Consider the following 20,968-nt stretch of genomic DNA (forward strand, 5'->3'; position numbering starts at 1 on the left):
TAGTAGTGGACGACAAATCAGGGACGGAACATGTATTTAATCCAGAATGACCTGGAGGTGGTCATGTCTCGTCTGCGCAGCGCCACCGTCGAGCTTGAGATGTTCAGCCCTATATTAATGAAATTTTGAAATTTTCATGTATCATATACAAAAGAACTTACCATCCAGCTTCAGCCCATTCTCGAAGTTGTGCTGACAATCTAGGGCCGTGATACTCATCATCGAGGGTTTCTTTGATGATTGAGAGCATTCTCCGGTAGATGGGCGAGTATTCTTTCGAGGAGAAGTTTGGATAGGATTTACTGTTACCGTTCTTCTTAAGGCTGTCGAAAACGCAGTGGAACTGTAAAAAGAAAAGTCAACACAAAGGCATGACAATGAGGGGAGGAAAACAAATCACTGCCGTGGCAACTAAGGCTAAACACAATATGGGCAATTGAGTACGGAACCGGTCTGGCTGCCTCCGTGCAATCTGGTAAGGCCCTGTGTAAAAAAAGGCAATGGTGGCATCGTGGAGGGCAGGATTGGCAAAGTTCCTCGTTCTCCCCTGTTGGTCTTCTGTGAGTGTGGTTGCGATCAGCACAAGGTCACTTACATTCTGGTCTATTCCAAACCATAGATACAAACCACCCTCGAGTAAATCCTTAGCGGTGTTTTCGATCCAAGTTGCACATTGTTGAAGAGTGTTAAGACCGTGTTCAACGGGTCGGACCGGAGGGGCTTAGCTTCAGCTCGTGCGCTGCGCTCTTTACCCGAGTACATGCCCCTAATTTACAGGGGGGGTAGACATCGTCGGCCGAGGGGTGTGGACGGGCTGGACGAAAGAGGGAAGACTACCCGAGACTTCGTCCGGGTAGAAACTAACAAGGTATAGACTACCCGAAGGTAGAGGCGGAGGTATTTTAGCCTTAGGGATATAATCCCGAGGCTCGGAGGATCGGACTAGGACAATAAATCCTAAGAGCCGAGAGAACACGAGGATTGAACAGAGTCTAAGTTAATATTCGAACTGAGGAAATACTACGGGTTACAAAGGGTTTATATACTGTAGTATATCCGACGGGTATCCAGCCGAAGCGCAGTCTTCGGATCAGAGGGCTATGTAGAAAATGTACTAACAGATATGAACTGCTGCGGACGATCGAGAATGGAGCCGGAGATTAAATGAAACAAGGGGGACAAGTTAAATGAAAAGGAAATGAATAGACTAACGGACAGATCAGAATGAACCCGGACATTAACTGTCAGAAGGATCCGGGCATATAGGGGCATCAAGAAGCATATACAAATGGGGACATGGGGAAATGAATTCTAGAATGGAACCGAGAGAACGGACGGACCGGACCAGACGAGAAGCTTCAGGTACGGAATATGACAAAGAGGAACAGAAGGTGGAGGCAAAAGAGAGTATGATAGTGGTGCAATACATATTGCGGTCTTCTTCAGATCGGACCGCCAAGTCGACAGGTCGTCATACAACCACAATACAAACCCGTCAATGAAGCACAGTATGAACATAAGTAATATACGCACCAATCATGTCATGTTATATCGCTGCTCCAGCCAAACCCCTGCATCACAATATGAGACAGATTAGTGCGGGAACAAACAAGCACGTACCAGCTTCAAATTGTTTACCATTCTTGTCCCACATGACCAAAACTGAGAGTAGAACTTCGGAGATGGTTCCTGGCATTCCCTTGACTAAAGGCAGGAATGGGTTTTCCAGGGCATGCTGCCCGCGACACTCTCCTTTGGCCTCCTTGAGGAAACTTTTCCAGCGTGATCCATACCAAGCCAGTTGATCAGGCCTTGGCCCGCTATCAGATCTTTTGGATCTTTTGACTCTCGACCGACCCTGGGTTTGGTTGACAGACTCTGCCACTTGATTGAGGTGTTGGAGCAATTCAGGGTCAGGAGGCAAGGCTGACCGTTTTTATCGTGGTGGTGCTTCAATACATTGTCGGGCTTTGAGGCGGTAGTCTTCAAAACATCATGAGCCTCGTCGAAAACACAACCAATCCCTCACCTGAGTGTCTGACCATTCCTGCTCTACTCCCGGCAAGGTGTCCAGAAGCTTAAACAGGTGAGAAACTGTGAGCATGATCCAAATGAGTAACAAAAACTATACCTCGTGGCGGTTGTTGAGATGCATACGAGCAGAGTCATCATCTTCATCACATGAGTATTGGAATTCGAAATCCGGGGTCAGAGGGCGAGCAACTCGAGCCTGAGTAGGGAGAACTTCAGCTGAAAATCCTGCAAATGTAAATCAAGTCAGTGAAGGTACTCTCGATATGAAATTCTTACCTGGATGTTCTTTCTGCCGTCAGTGAGCTGCCCCCCAACCAAACTGCTGTGACTCGTTATTCTCTCTGTCATCTCCCTCATCTCCCTCATCTCTGTCGTCTCTGTCATCTCCTTCATCTCCTCCGTGTCCTCCATCTCCCCCGTCTCCTTTGTCATCTTTGTCAATGTCAATGTCGCTGCCACTACTGTTAGCTTCACTGTCCTCCACATCGGATCCTACCAGCCTTGCATGAAGTGTTTGCCTAACGACATCATCCTCCTTGTGCAGGGCCGGGTCCAGGTTGCGCTCTGAAAAGGTAGTGTTTGGTGGAGGTTGAGGACTGCGAGCTTGATCGACGAGAGCATTCTGGTTGTACTTCTCAGCAACCTTCATTCCCATGGTGATGTATGGGTCATTCAAGGCTTGAGGATTGGGCTCCATGCTAGGGGGGGCAGTATGTGTGGTAGTGGAAGCTGCAAAACCAAACCTCCCACCACTTTGCTGCGATGAAAAGCTGGGAAACAGGGTACTGGCAACGAGGTCTGAGGGATCAGGACTGTATGGTGGAGGGAGTACCTAAATGCACAATCAACACCGTCACAACATCCTGGGGATATGATATATCATTTACTACCATCAGAATAAAGCCGTGATAAATCAGGGCCTTTGACTTACCACAGGACTGTACTAGCACTAGTGATATATCACCACCCTACTATACACAGCTGCATTTTTCGCATTTTTTTAAACTCAGCTGCTTTTCATTCCAGGATACATTCTATATTTAGTGGAGTATGTTATGACCGCAATTTTGGCTTCCAAAAGCGGAAATTCACAAAACATATCCCATTTTGGTCACCTGCTCATGTCAGGTCTCCCCACATTATTCCCACACATCACATGTTCGCATTTTTCAGCCACACAGTGTGGGAATTGCCCCACAACACCAAAAAACATCGCCAAATATGGTATACCCCACAATGATAATTATTCCCACATTCTCCCCACCTCACTGCAGCTTCACCACCACACCACAATAGGTCCTCCTTCATATATAAGTAGTAGTTTGATATATATGTGTATAATATAATATAATAACCCACTTTTTTTGTGTATTTGTGTGCTTGCTCCTCCTCCAGGGCCCTTTCAAAATAGCCTAGGGTACAGAACATTTTCGCATTTTTGCCCCTTTGATAGGGAAGTGTTCTGGGGTATTCAGGACATATTTAGAAGTGTATATGAAGAGATTCCACCACTTTTTTGACCCCCTGAAGTAAGCTGCATCAATAGATATAGCAAATATACATGAAAACACAGAATATGTTCCCATGCATGTATTTCTATGTAGATGTACCTGTAAAATTTATCCCCGGCATCTATTAACCAATAGGAACAATGTAACAGGAGTCTAGGGTAATAGGACAAGACCCTGGGATGCAGTATACCTACCCTTTCCTGGTGGTTCACCCCCTGTGAATTTTTTTCCTGTAGGACTGGACCCCCAGGATGGTAGGGGGTCTACACCTATGCATATTTAAAGTATATCTATCACATAGATACCACAGGAAACCTACAGGGTCCTTCTACAGGAACAGAAATATGTGAAATCACATTTTTGACATTTTTGATATTTTCAATATCTTACCCTTGCACAAATGGACCACCCTGCTCATATATCATTAGCTACATATATATATGTGCTTTCTATACCAATGATCAGTTCACAATAGGCCGGAGTTTTGATCTAGTGTGTATACTTGCTATTTCTACTGATAAGGGTCCTATACCTTCAAAACATCGAAATTCACACAAAAGTCACATTTACATATGACACTGGTCAAATATTTTATTAAATTTCAATAGGATATATGATAGAGTACACAAGGAACCTATACTACACTTTGCCCTAAGGGTGGAAGATATGCGGAAGGGATGTGGTGATAAAGTAAGTTGATACAGCATTAAAGTCCTACTACCACTCAACTAACCATTTTCGATGTTTTGGACATTTGAACTTTCCCACACTCAATGTTTTATCTATTTCACTTCCCCAGTTCACAATTCTGGATGGATCCTTCTGTAGATTTAGTCCTGTTATACTGAATATATGTGAGATATGCTCCAGGTGTCTGATTATTAAATTTCGATGTTTTGAAGGTATAGGACCCTTATCAGTAGAAATAGCAAGTATACACACTAGATCAAAACTCCGGCCTATTGTGAACTGATCATTGGTATAGAAAGCACATATATATATGTAGCTAATGATATATGAGCAGGGTGGTCCATTTGTGCAAGGGTAAGATATTGAAAATATCAAAAATGTCAAAAATGTGATTTCACATATTTCTGTTCCTGTAGAAGGACCCTGTAGGTTTCCTGTGGTATCTATGTGATAGATATACTTTAAATATGCATAGGTGTAGACCCCCTACCATCCTGGGGGTCCAGTCCTACAGGAAAAAAATTCACAGGGGGTGAACCACCAGGAAAGGGTAGGTATACTGCATCCCAGGGTCTTGTCCTATTACCCTAGACTCCTGTTACATTGTTCCTATTGGTTAATAGATGCCGGGGATAAATTTTACAGGTACATCTACATAGAAATACATGCATGGGAACATATTCTGTGTTTTCATGTATATTTGCTATATCTATTGATGCAGCTTACTTCAGGGGGTCAAAAAAGTGGTGGAATCTCTTCATATACACTTCTAAATATGTCCTGAATACCCCAGAACACTTCCCTATCAAAGGGGCAAAAATGCGAAAATGTTCTGTACCCTAGGCTATTTTGAAAGGGCCCTGGAGGAGGAGCAAGCACACAAATACACAAAAAAAGTGGGTTATTATATTATATTATACACATATATATCAAACTACTACTTATATATGAAGGAGGACCTATTGTGGTGTGGTGGTGAAGCTGCAGTGAGGTGGGGAGAATGTGGGAATAATTATCATTGTGGGGTATACCATATTTGGCGATGTTTTTTGGTGTTGTGGGGCAATTCCCACACTGTGTGGCTGAAAAATGCGAACATGTGATGTGTGGGAATAATGTGGGGAGACCTGACATGAGCAGGTGACCAAAATGGGATATGTTTTGTGAATTTCCGCTTTTGGAAGCCAAAATTGCGGTCATAACATACTCCACTAAATATAGAATGTATCCTGGAATGAAAAGCAGCCGAGTTTAAAAAAATGTGAAAAATGCAGCTGTGTATAAGAATAGCCCACCCAAATGTGCAGGGCATACAGCGATATATCATCTGTGTTGAATGATATATCATTACCCTGTGTGTTAGTTCAAAGGCAGGGATATATCACGGATTTACTCTAATGAAAGTAAAATGATATATTATATTGACAACATCGCCTGACACCGTCAACAACAAAAATAGTGAGCTATACCTTTGGATGGCGCTTTTGGCCTTTACAGGGCGGTTCTGGAGCCTGGGGGTTCACTGGATTGAGTGTACCAAGAGATGTGGCACCCTTGGGCTTCCGATTCTGGGACTTAGCCTCTAACACTACCCCGATCTTCTCTAGCTGGGCATTCCTACCTCCTGTTCCCGCATTGGAGCGGCCAGAACGTCGAGGAGCAGCGTCCGCTGCATCAGCTTCAGTAAGACCAAGGGATACAAGCAGGGTGCTGGCAACGGAGCTTGCGGCACAAGGCTTCTTCGGTAAATTAGCCTTTGAAGCATCAGAGGCTTTCAACAAATTCCACGCGCATATGAAACACATCGACATCCGTTTTCACTTCATTCGCATGCACATCAAGAACAAGACCTTCCAATTTCGCTATTGTCCAACAGATGACAACGTAGCAGATGTGTTTGTGAAGCCACTACCTTGACCCTGGTTTGAGAAGCTTCGAAGCATGATGACACTTGGTCTGTTACAGTAACATGGCACCCCTATCTTTTTCTGACCTCGTCACAACATCACACCTTCACCTCTTCACGATTCACCATGCTGCTTGACGCACTTCTTGATCCCCGCCGACCCTGACCTTCTGTGACAGAAGCTAGACGCTTCCATTTGGACCCTTGATCTATGGCCTCATGGCCTTACTTCCTTTTCCCTTGATGTTCCCACTGAACCCTGACCCTGACCTCATGGACTCCTGCCTCCTCTTGCTTACCCGATATATCCTTCCTGACCCTTGTACGATTACCAGACCTGCCCTGAACACTGTGATCCCTACCTATATATAGTCGATCCACTCGTACTATTATTCCTTAACTTGATTCTACTGGGTTTTACCTTGACTTGTATATTCTCTTGAGTTAACTCTCTTGAGTCTGATCACGAACCCTCTATACTCTTGGATCGCTATCCTTGAGTCCGATACATCTTCTCTTAGACCGTTTGTCTTTGAGTCGATACCGATCCCTCGTCTAGACTCAACCGTCGAACACGAAACCCCCCTTCTTCGGCCGCTGCCTTAGAAGCTTACCTCCCCTTCCGTTCTGTCACAACCTGACGGCTTAGGCTACCAGGTATATTGACGTTCAACCGATACACGACACGATAGCTTAGGACCGTCGTCCTTCGCTTACCCATCCCAGTCCGACTACGACCGTTGTCGTAACATGGTCCTGCTCGAGGGGGAGTGTTGGGATCGGGAATATCGGAGGCAACAGAAGCGGAGACGACAGAATGAGAGACATAGTGCGAGCACGACCAGGTACTGACAGGTGACGTCAAGTGACACTCGACGTCTAGCATACAATGTCTCACCATGATCCCCCGCGACGCTAATATTCGTATAGCAACAGTTTTACCTTATAGACTTTGTACTTACCACACGAGCATCTCAGTCCCAATACCAGACTGAGATGTGAGTACTTGATTCTGTTTAGATTTATGATTGTGCCCTAACATTTACTAGTAGAATTGTTTTCTATCTACTAGGTACAGTACATTGGACTAGAGTCCCAATACCAGACTGAAATTAGAATTGTTTTCTATCTACTAGCGCCCCCTCGCCCGATCCACTCGCCTCTGATCTTCAGATTTTTCCCACACGTGTTCGTTGTTTGCCACCCATGGCAGACCGTGGTCGACGGTGTTGAGCACTAATCAGATATTTCTGAATATGTCAGTCTGTGTGGAGGCTGTGGGACACCAGTTTAAACCCTGACATTTGTGGTTTATCAGCTCTTATATGGGTTATGGTATGGTGTTGTAGTAGGTGAGATGTCGATGACGATGGTGGTGGGGGCTCTCAATTCTGACGTGCTTGGAAATTCACATTGTGACTCAAATATTGAATAGCACTAGGTCTTAAGGTAGACCAACAGCGTCGGGCGGCACCTAGTAGTGGTGCCACCCTTACTTGAACATGGTGGTTCAAGTCCAAGAAGCCCCCCAATGTGAGAGGTTGAGGGATAAGATTATGCTGGGTTTGAACAGTCATAGTCATGTGTAGTGATATGCCGGCCCGGCTTGGCCTGAAAGCCGCGGCTTTGGCCTGGCCTAGGGCGGCTTTGGCTTTGCAAAACCTCAGGCCGAGCCGTGAGCCAAAGCCAGGCCAAAGCCGCGGCTCGGCTCAGGCCCATCACGGCTTTTGAAATGGAAAGTGATTAATTTTGAATAGACTAATGTGCAGACAGGGCACGAAAAAAAACTCACACATGCACTTCAAGTATTCATCCAACGGGTTACATCAAACAAGTTCTGCAAATCCTACCCTTGTATTTGCATAATCGAATATTGAATATGCGTGACCAAGAGGTGTGTGTTCGGCGAAATCCGAACACTCACACCTTTCGCACCTCCCCCCCAAATCAGTGTTCGGGGTCCTGATCGGATTCAATTGGTTGAAATATGCAGTTCTCGCTGAGTCTTTGCACAGCGCCTTGGAAACTTGATATTATCTTAGTTTGCAAAGGGAACATTGTATCTAAATTGTCTTTAGCATAGTCCTAGATACATATATTAGCAAGATAACACCAGAAAGAATGTGAGGTCGTGTCTAATAGCTGCAGCAAGCAAAATTAACAAGTTTCCAAAATAAGCTATGACGCAAGGACTGTAAGTGATCGAGTGGTCAACTCGTATATAATGAATGCGTCTCTCGTCGCGTCTCGTTTGCATCTCTCTTCTCTTCCTTCACCTATGATACTCCCTTCTTGCTTTCAATACCAGGACTTTTGATACCATTATGCCCAACATCATGCCAGCAGACTCTGAGTCCGGTTTTAATTTTACGTTTGATGCCTCGAGTTTGATTGGTGCCTCAGCACATGACTTTAATAATGACTTTAATCCATCACAGCGGCCTGGCGCAACGCTTTTCACGGCTTATCAGTATCTGTCTGTTGATCCGACTCCATCCGACTCCGCCTCGAGTTTGACACACATAGTCCACCCCTCTCATTACACGCCGTCTCATTCTTTGCTTCCAGCTTTAAGTTCTCAATCTTCGTCCGACTCCAGCAATCTCACTTCAACTCTTGACCCAACCACCAAGGAACGCCTCTTAATGGAGGCTACTGGTGAAGCTTTTCTTACACTTTTTCAATACAATGAGCTCGAGGTCCAAGTCAACGACTCAAAAGTCTGGGAACTGCGTTGTCCTCGCGGGTGTTGGATCAAGTCCGGTATTCGTAGCCATGTCAAGCTCTCGAGTCGTGGTCAATTCATGGCCTTAGAACAGCACTATGGTGCTTGTCGCAATTGAAAACTAAAGGTTCGCAGTGCCATTAGGGAATCTCGAGTAGCACTTGCCGTTCTTAGGCCTACTCTGTCGCAAGTACCCGTCATACCGTGAGTCGATCTTCGTGTGTTATCCGACTACTGATCAAATATACCATGTTTATTAGCACTGCTGCTGCTACTCCTCCCAGTGGTACATCGGAGGATTTGGTTCCCACTGTGATTGCGCTGTCACCTTGTCCGGGCTTCCGCATCCTTAATTGGCCCATGTCTGATGGCACACCTGTACAAGCCAATCTTCCATGGCTACGTACAGCGGAGGGACTGGACAAACTCTCATTTGACCTTGAGGTTGTCTCTCGCAAGGCGCTTGCACGCTCTTTTGACTGCACTGGTCAGGCTGGCGATGATGCTGGACCATGTGACTTTTGTGCTCACCTCGAGCCAAAAGTCAAGGTACTTGCGGAGAATGCGAGAACTCGTCAACCACACACCCGCCATAGTCTTCTCACTCCAGTTCAACTTCTCGACATTATACGTGAGCGTGATCAGAACACGAACACTCTGAAGTTACAGGTGAGACAACCAGTCTTTTTCTATGTGTGCTTCTAGGCTCACAATTGATTTCAGAGTTTGAATGACGGACGCAAAATCAAGCGCCTGCTTTCCACACTGGAAGATCACACTTCACTGGCCATGGCACTGTCCCAGTGCGACGTACCCTGGCTTCGCAACCTTCTCCAAACTGCACTTCGGAATGGTACCAGCATCCATACAATACTTCGGATGATTGAAGAGGCCATTGAGCGTGGTTACCGACCACGAGGACACAGTCAAGAGGCCATTGACCTTGCCATTCTCACCGTCCGGCTTGGTGGCCGGAATCTGCTTTATGCCTGGAACCAGTGGCTCACACTCCCATCACTACGCACTCTCCGCAACCATATGTCTTTTGTCAAAATCATTCCAACTATCGGTCGGATCTCAACCATGACCATCCAAGAGAATATCAAGAACCTTGTCATTGTTCCTCGTCAGAACGCTGCATCAACGAAAATGTGTGGTGTCAGCATGATGATCGATGAAACGGCGCAGGAGGAAGCGGCCGTCTATATATCACAATTGAACAGTGTAGGCGGTCTATGCTGGATGCACTCGAATCTTGTCGACACAACACTTCACACATATCAGTCTGCCCTTGGGATTGCTGAGGCGCTGAAGTCTCAGAAGGTCCACGTTGGAAAGGAGGTGACTGTCGCGGGAGCTCACATATTTGGCGAAGAGGGAGTTTATCCTGTCCTGGCAGCGCCCACTTGCAAGAGTGAGAGTGCTGCTGACATGGAGTTCATTTTCAAGACTATCCTCGAATCCTGGGATAATTCTGGAGCGGCTCAGCAGGTTGGACCAGCTTGGTCATTTGCAACTGACGGTGACGCTACACGCCGCAAGGCTGGTCACAGGACATTTGTACACATCCCACTCTCACCCTTCTCACCGCTCTATGGCACATTGTTGAATCTTCCTGGCGTTAATCTCTTCACTGGTCCAGGTGAAGTGACACTAGACTTTGACTACAAACATATCATGAAACGTGCGTCTTTCATGACTAGTACTTTGATATCTACTAACACTTTCAAAGGCTATTGTACCCTCCTCCGATCTCGTGCTGGTATGCATCTTAACAATGGTCGCTGCATCAATGCAACCATGATCGAACGCTACCTTGTCTGGCTGCCTGATGTAGATGAAAGTCGTGCTCGGAAGCTTGTTTACCCCAACGATCCCCAGGACATGCCTCGTGCGGTGGAACTCGTGGGTGCTGTCATCAAACTCGCATCACTGCCGAACATCCCCGACGACGTCAATGTCATTGCTGACTTCGACGCAATCAAACTTTTAGCTGAAATTCTCCGCAGTCTCCTCAATCCATTCATCGATGTCAACCTCTCACTGACTGAGCAAGTCGTGCACTTGAGCCGCTTCACTCATCTCCTCTTTGCATGCTACCGTGATCAACGACGTGGGCTGATGCCTAACCAGCTATACTATGACTCTGAGACATTTGCCAAGAACGCGGTCTTCTGCATCCTGAAGCAACAGAAGCTCGATCCATCTGAACATTTTTTCTTTCTTGATGTTGGGGATGATGCACTTGAACTCAAGTTTGCATTCCTCCGAATGTGCGGGGGGCACAACAACGCAATGAACTACAAACAAGTTCTCGATCGCCTTGGCGCTGCCCGAGATATTGGAGGAGTGTATGCACGCAATTCCGACCTCTCCCATGGCCATCGTCGGTTGAATCTCAAGCGAGCAGACGGTGTTGACCATGTCAGCCGTTTTATGTGGGTTGGTGACGTTGTTGCGGGTCATTGTGACCTTCCAAGTGCATGGCACCAAGGGAGGGATGAGGCCATTTCAATTCTCTCTTGGTCGCAGATACATTCCTCCGCATATGACTTTCAGACCTTATTTTCCCCAGGCTCGGGCATAGACCTACTGTGCATCTTTGGTGGGAGCAGGTACCCTGCTATTCATGAAGAGGATGACGAAGACATATCACTCCTTGCACCTCCGCCCAACATCGACACACTCCAGCAAGATGTTGTGTCCAGCGAGACCGCAGACACCATCAGCAATGATGATGACGAGCCGCCACTCACCTTTGAGGAATCACTTGCCGACACACTTGACGCCGAGCACGAGGATGGAAACAGTTTGGTGGACGAGCCCGAGGATGATGAAAATTCCCCCTCACCTACTTCTCCCCCCAATGGGCCAGGAATCCGTGCTGAAGACTACCTCTGGTGCATGAACAAATGGGTCCACAAGGCATCGGTTGTCCATATCACGATCACCCCAGATTTCACTCCCAAAGCCCAGACTCGTTTGCTCTGTGTTCGCGGATTCACGCCTGTAAACAAGGACTTCGAGAACACCATGGAGGTTGGTCAGCTGCTTCACAGTGATCAGTTCGTCACCGGTGATCTCTTCATCACGCTTCTTCGAACTAGCATGAAGTCACTGGCTCTTGCTCTGGTTCGCGCTACCACCATCTCTGAGAATGGAGCCCCCAGGAGTAGAGTCAAAATGGCAACGCTGACGTCTCTCAAGGGCAATGTGAAAGTCGCCGGTGAAATCATGATTCTTTTACCATCATCCTCGTCTTCAACCTTATCGTGGATCTGGAATGGCGCGTATCTTAAAACTGCATCTGTCGTACCAGGAACAGAAATTTGTACTCTCAAAGTCATCACCGTCACTGTTCCAGGCTTCCTTGTTCAAACCGTCAATCCTCGGGTTGTCATTGCCGCTGATCATCTTGCACCTCAACACACCCAGGAGGTAAACTCCAAGGGCACAACATGGTCACTCGACGACGAGGACCTACAATCTGCCGTTGCACTACTCTGGAACAAAACTGTCGACTCCAAAGTTCCCCTCAGTTTGATCTCAAGTCTCAATTCTGAAAGCTCTGTTTTTCCCTACAAGTCTCATGATGGTAAGCGTCTCTCGCTCTTGCCGTAACCTTATGCTGATTTTTTCTTCAAGGTTCTGATGCTCTTATTTGTGCCGCCGGCACTGAGTTGCTGTTGACTACGGGACGTGGCAAGACGGTCATGAGTGCATGTCCGGTATGTTGCGAGTCAACGAAGGACATCCGTTCGCACATGGGTGTGCATATTCTCCGTGCAGCTCGTAAGGTCGCCGATATTGTTGTCAATCCCATCAACGGCCCGTTGCCTTGTGGCTTCTGTGGCGACTCAAACAACCCCGACTGCGCACTTACGTTCAAGGAGACAGCTCGCAAGATCATGTGGGAGTCAAAGTGCCCACGCAAAGAGACCTTCCAGTATGGGAGTGCTAATAAGGGCTCTGACAGCCGCCCGTGTCATAACGTCCCCGTCGTCTGCCAGATATGTGTCCATCTCGGTCGTGCTACTGATTGGTGTCCAGCGGTCTGGCGTTATAACCTCGAAGCCCATATCGACCTGCAGCACTCTGAATATGCACAACCTGGCAGGCCAATTGGACTTCCCCTTCCCCGCGCTGTGTATGATTCGCTTGCTCTCACTCCTGCCGAAGAAAAAAAGGCCGGAGTCGCTTCTCGACCCGTATTTGAGTTCATCCAGGGCAAGGAGAATATCCCTGGACCTGACGGTTCATCTGCTGTTACCCAGAAGCGGAAGGCCAATGCTCAGAAGTTTTCCTCTGCCGCTTCGGTGGCTAAGAGAGTTCGTCAAGGTTGATTCTGCGCGCTATATCTACAAATCGGACTCAGATGTTGCTCACTGCACTTGTTAGTTACTTGTTCACTCGTTTTCATTATGCTTTGCTATGTTTCCCGTTGCTTTCCCGTTGCTTTCACGCTGCTTTCATGCCTTGCGTACTAGTATTAGCTGTTTCCCGGGTCCTCGTATTCCAATGTCATGTTTCGATCATCTCGCTGTCCCAATCCGACAAAATCATACTACATAAGGAAATTTTGGCCACGTGGACCCCCTCCCCCTCTCTGTCGAAAAATTGACATGTTGGTGTCGTGATCCTTTGTATTGCACACCTCTTGCACGTGACAATCATAAAATCTGCGGTATAACAAGATCGTCATCCTGGGCACCGTATAGCATTTCTTCCTCCTAGGTGCGTGACAATCGTGAAATCTGCGGTATAACGAGTTCGTCATCCTTGGCGCTCGACACATCAGGAGTGTTATGATCAATGACGCTGCATGTGACTGTGATAGCAGGAGTGAACACCTGGGTAGCCCAATTAGGAAGCCTTACTAGGCTGAACGATAACGTGCCTCGTCAACTATAATTAGGCTAGGATGTAGTAATATCCAGACACCAGTATTAAACCGTGCCCCAAATCACCTTGTATCTCTACCACCACCAAAGCCTAGTACTAATGTTTAAGTAAGCTGGCGCCCCGCCCCAGGAACGTATACCGCCGCCGCGCTCAATCCGGCACTTCCCGCAATGCGCCTATTTTCGTCATAGAGGTTGATTTGTCGGGTTCCCACGACCTTTCCCTTATCCCGACCACATAGCAGGCTGCTCACTGCAGGCAATCGCTGCCGCCTCTATAGCCTGGCCACTGCCCTCTACAACATCTGCCCAAGGCCACCACTGCCCTCTACAACATCTGCCTCATCTGCCTCACCCAAAATCCCAGCACCGCAGTCGTCTCTGCGCCCCCAGCACGTTGCTTGCAGCATTCTGCCTCCCATCCCACTCTACAACACCTGTCCCAGCACGCTGCTTGCACCAACCTGCCTCCCACCTTGTTATCCTTGCCCACCACCGCCCTCTACAACCCCTGCCCAAGTGGTCTGTGCACCCACCAACGCTCTAGTCTCGGCTACTCACCTACACCCACAGAGTCATCACTTAGGGATTGCACTATTCAGATATTCACCCACCAATGCTCTAGTCTCGGCTACTCACCTACGCCCACAGAGTCATCACTTAGGGATCGCACTATTCAGATATTCACCCACCAACGCTCTGCTCTCAGCTACTCACCTACGCCCACAGAGTCATCACTTGGGGATTGCACTATTCAGATATCACTCTTGCTCCTCATGTCTCGTGGAGGAGGGTATCATAAGCTCAAGGGCCTCTCAAACTCGGTCATCACACACAAATTTCGAGGGAGACAGCGCCAATCGCGTATTCTGACAGCTGGCCGGCAGCTTCAATGCAGGGAAGTTACAGATGCAAGCCGTCAGGCTCAAATTCAAGGTATTTCTTTGCTTTATAGTTTTTATCGCCTGTAACTCTAACCCCCACGTCCCACTCATGTCAGAGATGTCCAATGAGGATCGCCATATGGTGGAGGATATGATGGCTGACTGCGGCATGGATATTGAGACCCTGCCGCTCACGGCACCTCCTGGAGACGAAGGGATGGAATTCAGTCATGCAGGTGGAGAGTATGAAGCATTCGAAGGACTTGCTGAGCAGATCGCAGATATCAGTGGCTAGCACGTATGGTTTTTATCTCTATATTCTCTCACTCATACCATATACTAGTCGCTATGTTGACCTCCGCACTCGACAGGACCGCACAGAAAATCAAACCGATCAATGGGACCTTCAGCTAGACCAGCTTGTCGATGCTTACCTCGACTACCGTTCTCGCGACTCTGGTGATGGGATGCCGACATTCAAAGATCCGGAACCACCTTTATGCGATTCTCCTAGTGTTTCATTGACTAACATTGAACTTGTTGATATATTTAGTACGTACAATTTTTTTTTTTACTTCTACATACCCTAACTCATTTGCAGCACGAAGCCACAGTTCACCTCAATCACGGCTCTCACACAAATACCCCAATGAGACATTGATCTATCATGGCTACATCGGGTGCTCACCAATTTATCCAACAGTTGCCATATCACTGCGCACTCTTGCAGCCTACCGTCAAATACATCGAACTTGCCCTCGGTTCAGTGTCCAAGCCCAAGTCAAGAGTCTCTGTTTCCTGCATGACGTACGTATAAATCGCATCTTATGACTTCGCTAATGATGCTGTCATAGTCTCCCTATCGACCATACCTTTGCGTGCAATTTTCAGCCGCTTACAATATTTATCTGGAAATCATCCACCGTGTGAATCAGCGCCTTCGCAAGGCGCTGAAACATGACACACCGCATTGGCGCATGCTTAACGCATGCCCAGCATGCTTCTACGTGCTGGAGGACGAGCCTGCTCTAGAATTCGATTGGCTGGTGTCTATAGATGGCAACAATAGTCTGAAACGGTGGGACTCCGCGATCTACGGCTCAACCAGGCGTACAGATTCTCGTAAGGCACGGTCGGACTACTGGCTTGACACTTGTGATGTAGACAGGTTCAAAGATGAAGTCAGAACACGACAGGTAAGACGTCTCTCTGTGCACAACTGTAGTCTGATTATGCTATGCAGAGGGATTCGGACGATGACAACTGGACAGATGAAACCACCGCAAACGAAGGTGCTGGGACATTCACGTGCGTCAACCGGTGGCGTAATGCCGGACCAGACACTCGCAAAAAAATGTTCTCCGTATTCGATGAATCAGGTATTTTCATCGCAGTGTGTCGTCATCGATTCGTTGTTCTGGCATGCGACATGGTCCGGAGTGGGGAATTGTTAGGTTATTTTTCCCTCATCTTTATCGTTGCTGAGCTATAATTCTACAGGGCTAAATATCCGCTTGCTATTATTGAGAAGCTCCTCGCAGTGTATGGGAAGAATGGCGGCTGTGCCTACGACATCGGATGCGCCTTTTCGAAGACTTTAACTAACAGTTCCCTGGGAACGCAAGCACGCGAGTTAGATTTTCGGCTCATGGTAGGCGCCTTTCACGGACACGCCCATAACCGCAAATGCCAGCTAGACTGGCATCCCATGACCATTCTGGGAATCGGACACACTGAGGGCGAAGGTTGTGAACATGTATTCTCGTCATCAAATGAGCTTGCTCGCAGTACAAGACATGCGACCCCATTCCACCGGCGCCAGACAATCGAGGAGCACTTCTCGTTCTGGGACGCTGACAAATATGCCGCGCTCAGTGCGTAATTTTTTTTTTTCAAGTCCATCAATTATGCAACTAATGAACGATCAGGCACGTTTCTTTGGAATCATTATCGAGAGGGATTAAAATCGATTCAGACGCTCACCGCCGAGCTCACAGCCATCAAGGCCGAGTTATTTCTTACTGATGAAGATTTCCCGCGATTTCTTGATGAAGAACGTAATTACCTTGACAGATTGAAGCTGCCACCAATTCGGGATCAACTCTGCATACGCTACGTTGAGGTTTTGGACGAACTTGCCGAACGGCGGTGAGTAAAGTTTACATACCGTAATCGAGCCTATCTCTGATATGTCTGATCATTCTAGTGCTGATTGGGATGTAGCTTGCGAAGTTGGCAACAACGCCCTTACTAATATCCCCACTGGAGGCTTAACGCAGATCAACAGTGCCCTCGCACAAGCTCGTATTCGAGTTGACTCTTCATACATTAAGCTACAGAACGCCGAGGGACTTGTCGCGCATATAGAGGCTCAGTTGGCCGTGGACCAGCGGTGGGAGATTGGTGGACTGGAGTACCAACGTTTCAAGGAAGAAGCGAGCATGGGCAAGTATCGCACCGCCTTAGATGAGCTAGAGCGCCTCGTTGTGATGAGGCTGTTCGAGCTCTCGAAACTGTCATTATCAGGAACCGGTAAGCTCGTTTATGTCAAAATACGCACACTGATGAATTTATTTATTTTGTAGGGTACAAGCTACGGCAGCAGATTGGCAAAGCTCTACAACGTCGTTCAGAAGCTATTCGCAATGCCATTATTCGCTACAACACTCAAGCCGCCGGACTCAACCCACCGCGTCCGAATATTTCTTGGAAAGATATTGCTGATTATGGCTTTCTAGGCGAATTTGATCTTCTGCGTCATTCTCGCGATGACATTCGAAGCAGTGATTGGTCGAAGCCGGGTCATTGAGAGGCCACCACGAAATACTTCAAGCTTCATCGAGCTCGCGAAGAAATCACTCGTTTAAACGTTGAAGTTCGGCGCCTGCGCACCGCCATCCATGATGAAGAGCTTGGGGTGTCTGACGTCATGCAGGAACTTCTCGTTTCAGACCCTCACCTGGCCTGCGAGCTACAGCGCCAATATCGTTCGCGCCTGGCTATCAATGCAGTGCATTGTTACTGGTTGAGTCGCATTGAGAAACTCGCAGGTTTTTCGGGAGCCAAAGGTGTTGGCGTCCGCCTTCAGCGCGCTGGTGAATCTACTCGTGATGCTGATCAAGTTGGCCATCGTGGTATGTGTTGTTTGAGTACATAGATCTCATACTAATCTATCTCACAGGACAACCGCTGGGGAATATTGCGAGTTTCCAGGTCAATTCTGAATCCCTCGAGAACACTGACCTTGACGCCATTGATCAAGAAGAACAAGATGCATTGACGGAAGAGATGGCTGATTATTTACAATCGATTGTTGACTGACTTGGGCACCACCTACTCGACATTGACTTGAGCACCAGTTACTTACCTCTTAGTTCATTAGTTCTGTATGTCTAGTTGTGATATAAACACTGTTTCCCAACACCCCGTCAGACGGAAATGCAGAAATGCGTTAATGTAGCATACTAAGGTGGGATATGCGATAATGTAACATACAGCTGTACATGTAGGATAGATAACGCGCGATAATGTAGCATACAACTGTACATAGGATATAATGTAACATACAACTGTAGGATAGAAAATGCGATAATGTAGCATACATATAATTGCTGAGCGCTGAGCCTCCGAACTTGAATTATAGTGCATGCAAGAACATCAATCTGTATGCGAGAACATCAATCTGTGTACATAATACTATAGCCATTACACCTCACAGCATTACATGTATAACACCTCACTTCTTCAACCACACCTCACATCCAACAACTCGCATCCATGAAACCACCGCCCTCTCCACCACCCTTCATTCTGGCGTCTTCCACCAACTTGAAGAAGCCATCTTCAAGTTCAGGTGCCAAAACAGTGGGATACCACCGCTTCACTATGTCAGGTCTTGCGGCTTTGTATACTTCTACTTTCGCACCAGGTTTCAGCAATAATGAGCGGCAAGCTGCTGCACGAGCTCTGCTTAGGCACGATGCTCATATTGACGGTACCCACTACCAGACGAGGAGAGCGGGGGGTCTTCACCCATCCTACCTCGGCTTCAATCAGCCAACTGACGTGAACGAGGCAGAGCGGACCCTGACTCACAGCGAGCTGGGCGAGGCAGCCCTCCAGGATGTCTTTGATGCGGTCAGTTGTTTCTACCTTTCTTTTTCTTAAACCTCACGATATTTCTCAGATCACTATGCAAGACCGTCTTGATGGTGGAATATCAATTCTGATTCGATGCACTGGCAGTGAAGCGACTCCGAATATCTCGCCCGAACAATTTCCCATCGATGTCTATATCACGCCCCGCGAGCTGCAAGAATCACAGCAGAGAATTGGCGGAGATTTTGCTGTCTTGGTGCAAGCATTTGCGCAGGAATTCGTGGTACCCTCATCTCCAGCGCTTTACGGCTCGTTGTGCTGTTGAAAACGTGAAACCCCCAAGGCACTGTAAGTACTTCACTATTTATTTCATTATTTAATTGCTAATGAAGCTCTCAAGTCGCAGCAACTCATATCAGTGCCAGTGGTCCACCACATCTCCCTCCACCCACAGTGGCCACAGGCGCTCGCATCCAGTGCTCGGCGCAAGCCTCCAAAGCCTTCTCCCCGCTACCTTCTTCGGACTCCGCAGCTCTTCGGCATGGAGCAGAATTGGCTCGTGGATCAGGGAACAAAGCCACGCCATCGACACCACGCTCCGAGATACGTCAACGTCGTCCGGCCGATATATTTGCCAAGCCTAGCCCACTTGCAGCGGTACCAAAATATGAAGGACTCGCTTGTGATCCTTCAGTCTTCGAGGCACCGTTGATCAGTATTGGGCCACGCACGGATGCCGCTCTTGATCATTTGAGATTGGGTGACGAAAACTTGCCAAGGCTCCGTTCTTTGATCAGCAGTGTTCGCAGTAGTAGATGGGAGGCTATACTGAGGTCTCCAGCATGGGACCTCAACTACGAAAATGCTTCCATTTTAGCTAACGCTCTCCTTGTAGACTTACAAGTGGGTATGAAGGCCGTCAACCCTGAGGTCGCTAATTTGGAGGTTAGTGATCTTCCATTCTGCGAATTTTTTCAAGTTGATCTGATTAATGTTTGTGCATAGCACCGATCATCGGTGCTTACCACGATCCTGAAACTTCTCGGCATTTTGGTTTTTTTGTGTGCGCTTTACCTTTTTGGTCTTTTATTACTGTAGATCTTAAATGTTGGTTTGTTAGTATGCAATAATGTGTCATTTCGTCCCGATCATGGACTTCAAACAAACATGGACCTGGTGCGTTAAATAGTTGAGAAAATATTTGACCATTGTTTGTTGACTCGTCTCTGCTGGTTCTCCTGATGGTCACCCAATCCTTTTATGCTAAGAAGCGTGTAAGCGGCGCAAAGCATATTCAGCCACCCACACGTCAACGTGCCAAGGTCGTGCTCAGCAAAGAGGCTCGCGCTGCTCTCAGACTTGACCGACGTGCAAAGTCCCTTCGATTCAAGGATTCTTTAGACGATGCTTGGAAGCAGCTGGACGACGCTACCAAAACCATCGCTACTACCCACCATAAAAGTATCCGGCGTGTTCAAAATGATTTGTATGTGGGTCGGGGGCTTCTCCGCTCGAAACGCTCAAAGCCGAATCTATGGAATGTGTTTTGCTGGAAGAAGAACCAGGATAGAGAGAACGGTGAGTTCATTTATTTATCACACACTTCATCGTGCGCACCGCTCAATTTTTTTTTGTAGAAGCCCACGGTAAAGCTGCACTCCAATCACTCGTGCATGATCACAAGGCTGAGTACCTTGCCCTCTCGAGGGAGGAGCAAGACGAACTGCTTGCCGAGTTCACTGAATGGAAGGATACGAAGACTACCGGTATTCGTACCTCAACGAAGTCGAAGATAAACGACATCACACAGACCTTAAAGCGGTCGAAAACGAGGTACGTTCTTAGTCGATTTTGATTGAATTTCTCTCACACGACCCCCCTAAATTTTAGCTCATCAGTCTGCATTGTCGTACGGGTGCAGAGTCTATTCTCTACACTACACGCGGCTCTACCGATCTTCCCCTTCGAGGTATCGCATTTTCCACCGACGGTGTCGAAAATTTTATGGGTACCGTCATGGGCATTGATAACCAAGACTTAGTCAGTAAAATGGAGGGTTTTGCAGTACAAGGCATGCAAGGTGAGTGTCTGCCTACTAGTATCGTGTTCTCTGTCTAATTACATTCAGGTTCTGCCAAAAACCACAAGAAGCGCGTCTCCGACAAACGTTCAGAAATCCGGGAAATTATCAACAGAAAACTTCGTGAGTATTGATTCTT

The 20,968-nt window shown here is 47.4% G+C and overlaps 6 protein-coding genes across 6 annotated transcripts; 4 read left to right on the forward strand and 2 right to left on the reverse strand.

The window, feature by feature from the left end:
* Nucleotides 1-36: 36 nt before the first annotated feature.
* On the reverse strand, nt 37-762 carry DEU56DRAFT_914609 (uncharacterized protein; the record flags this gene model as incomplete). The annotated part of the gene is made up of 4 exons (XM_041357644.1): nt 37-109; nt 162-343; nt 401-558; nt 615-762. 4 exons carry the CDS (start codon nt 760-762, stop codon nt 37-39), a joined length of 561 nt encoding a protein of 186 aa, XP_041206534.1.
* A 4,684-nt stretch (nt 763-5,446) lies between these two features.
* Nucleotides 5,447-6,270, reverse strand: DEU56DRAFT_757695 (uncharacterized protein; the record flags this gene model as incomplete). Its single annotated transcript, XM_041350160.1, has 4 exons — nt 5,447-5,464; nt 5,531-5,587; nt 5,705-5,971; nt 6,247-6,270. 4 exons carry the CDS (start codon nt 6,268-6,270, stop codon nt 5,447-5,449), a joined length of 366 nt encoding a protein of 121 aa, XP_041206535.1.
* A 2,956-nt stretch (nt 6,271-9,226) lies between these two features.
* DEU56DRAFT_740233 (uncharacterized protein) lies at nt 9,227-13,209 on the forward strand (the record flags this gene model as incomplete). Its single annotated transcript, XM_041348793.1, has 4 exons — nt 9,227-9,535; nt 9,590-10,550; nt 10,599-12,467; nt 12,512-13,209. The coding sequence occupies 4 exons, from the start codon at nt 9,227-9,229 to the stop codon at nt 13,207-13,209; spliced, it is 3,837 nt and encodes a 1,278-aa protein (XP_041206536.1).
* A 1,334-nt stretch (nt 13,210-14,543) lies between these two features.
* On the forward strand, nt 14,544-17,972 carry DEU56DRAFT_757697 (uncharacterized protein; the record flags this gene model as incomplete). The annotated part of the gene is given in 12 exon segments (XM_041350161.1): nt 14,544-14,703; nt 14,723-14,894; nt 14,995-15,203; nt 15,253-15,458; nt 15,506-15,847; nt 15,895-15,959; nt 16,152-16,525; nt 16,580-16,799; nt 16,858-17,183; nt 17,237-17,452; nt 17,495-17,785; nt 17,833-17,972. The coding sequence occupies 12 exon segments, from the start codon at nt 14,544-14,546 to the stop codon at nt 17,970-17,972; spliced, it is 2,721 nt and encodes a 906-aa protein (XP_041206537.1).
* A 549-nt stretch (nt 17,973-18,521) lies between these two features.
* Nucleotides 18,522-19,005, forward strand: DEU56DRAFT_705300 (uncharacterized protein; the record flags this gene model as incomplete). Its single annotated transcript, XM_041347393.1, has 2 exons — nt 18,522-18,788; nt 18,838-19,005. Coding segments are annotated over 2 exons (435 nt in total), but the record flags the coding sequence as incomplete, so codon positions are not given.
* Nucleotides 19,006-19,990: 985 nt separating this feature from the next.
* DEU56DRAFT_914613 (uncharacterized protein) lies at nt 19,991-20,956 on the forward strand (the record flags this gene model as incomplete). Its single annotated transcript, XM_041357645.1, has 4 exons — nt 19,991-20,327; nt 20,387-20,582; nt 20,648-20,829; nt 20,878-20,956. Coding segments are annotated over 4 exons (794 nt in total), but the record flags the coding sequence as incomplete, so codon positions are not given.
* Nucleotides 20,957-20,968: the final 12 nt, after the last annotated feature.

The sequence above is a fragment of the Suillus clintonianus genome (assembly GCF_016758775.1).
Source record: "Suillus clintonianus strain FC179 chromosome Unknown DEU56scaffold_56, whole genome shotgun sequence".
Taxonomy (NCBI): domain Eukaryota; kingdom Fungi; phylum Basidiomycota; class Agaricomycetes; order Boletales; family Suillaceae; genus Suillus; species Suillus clintonianus.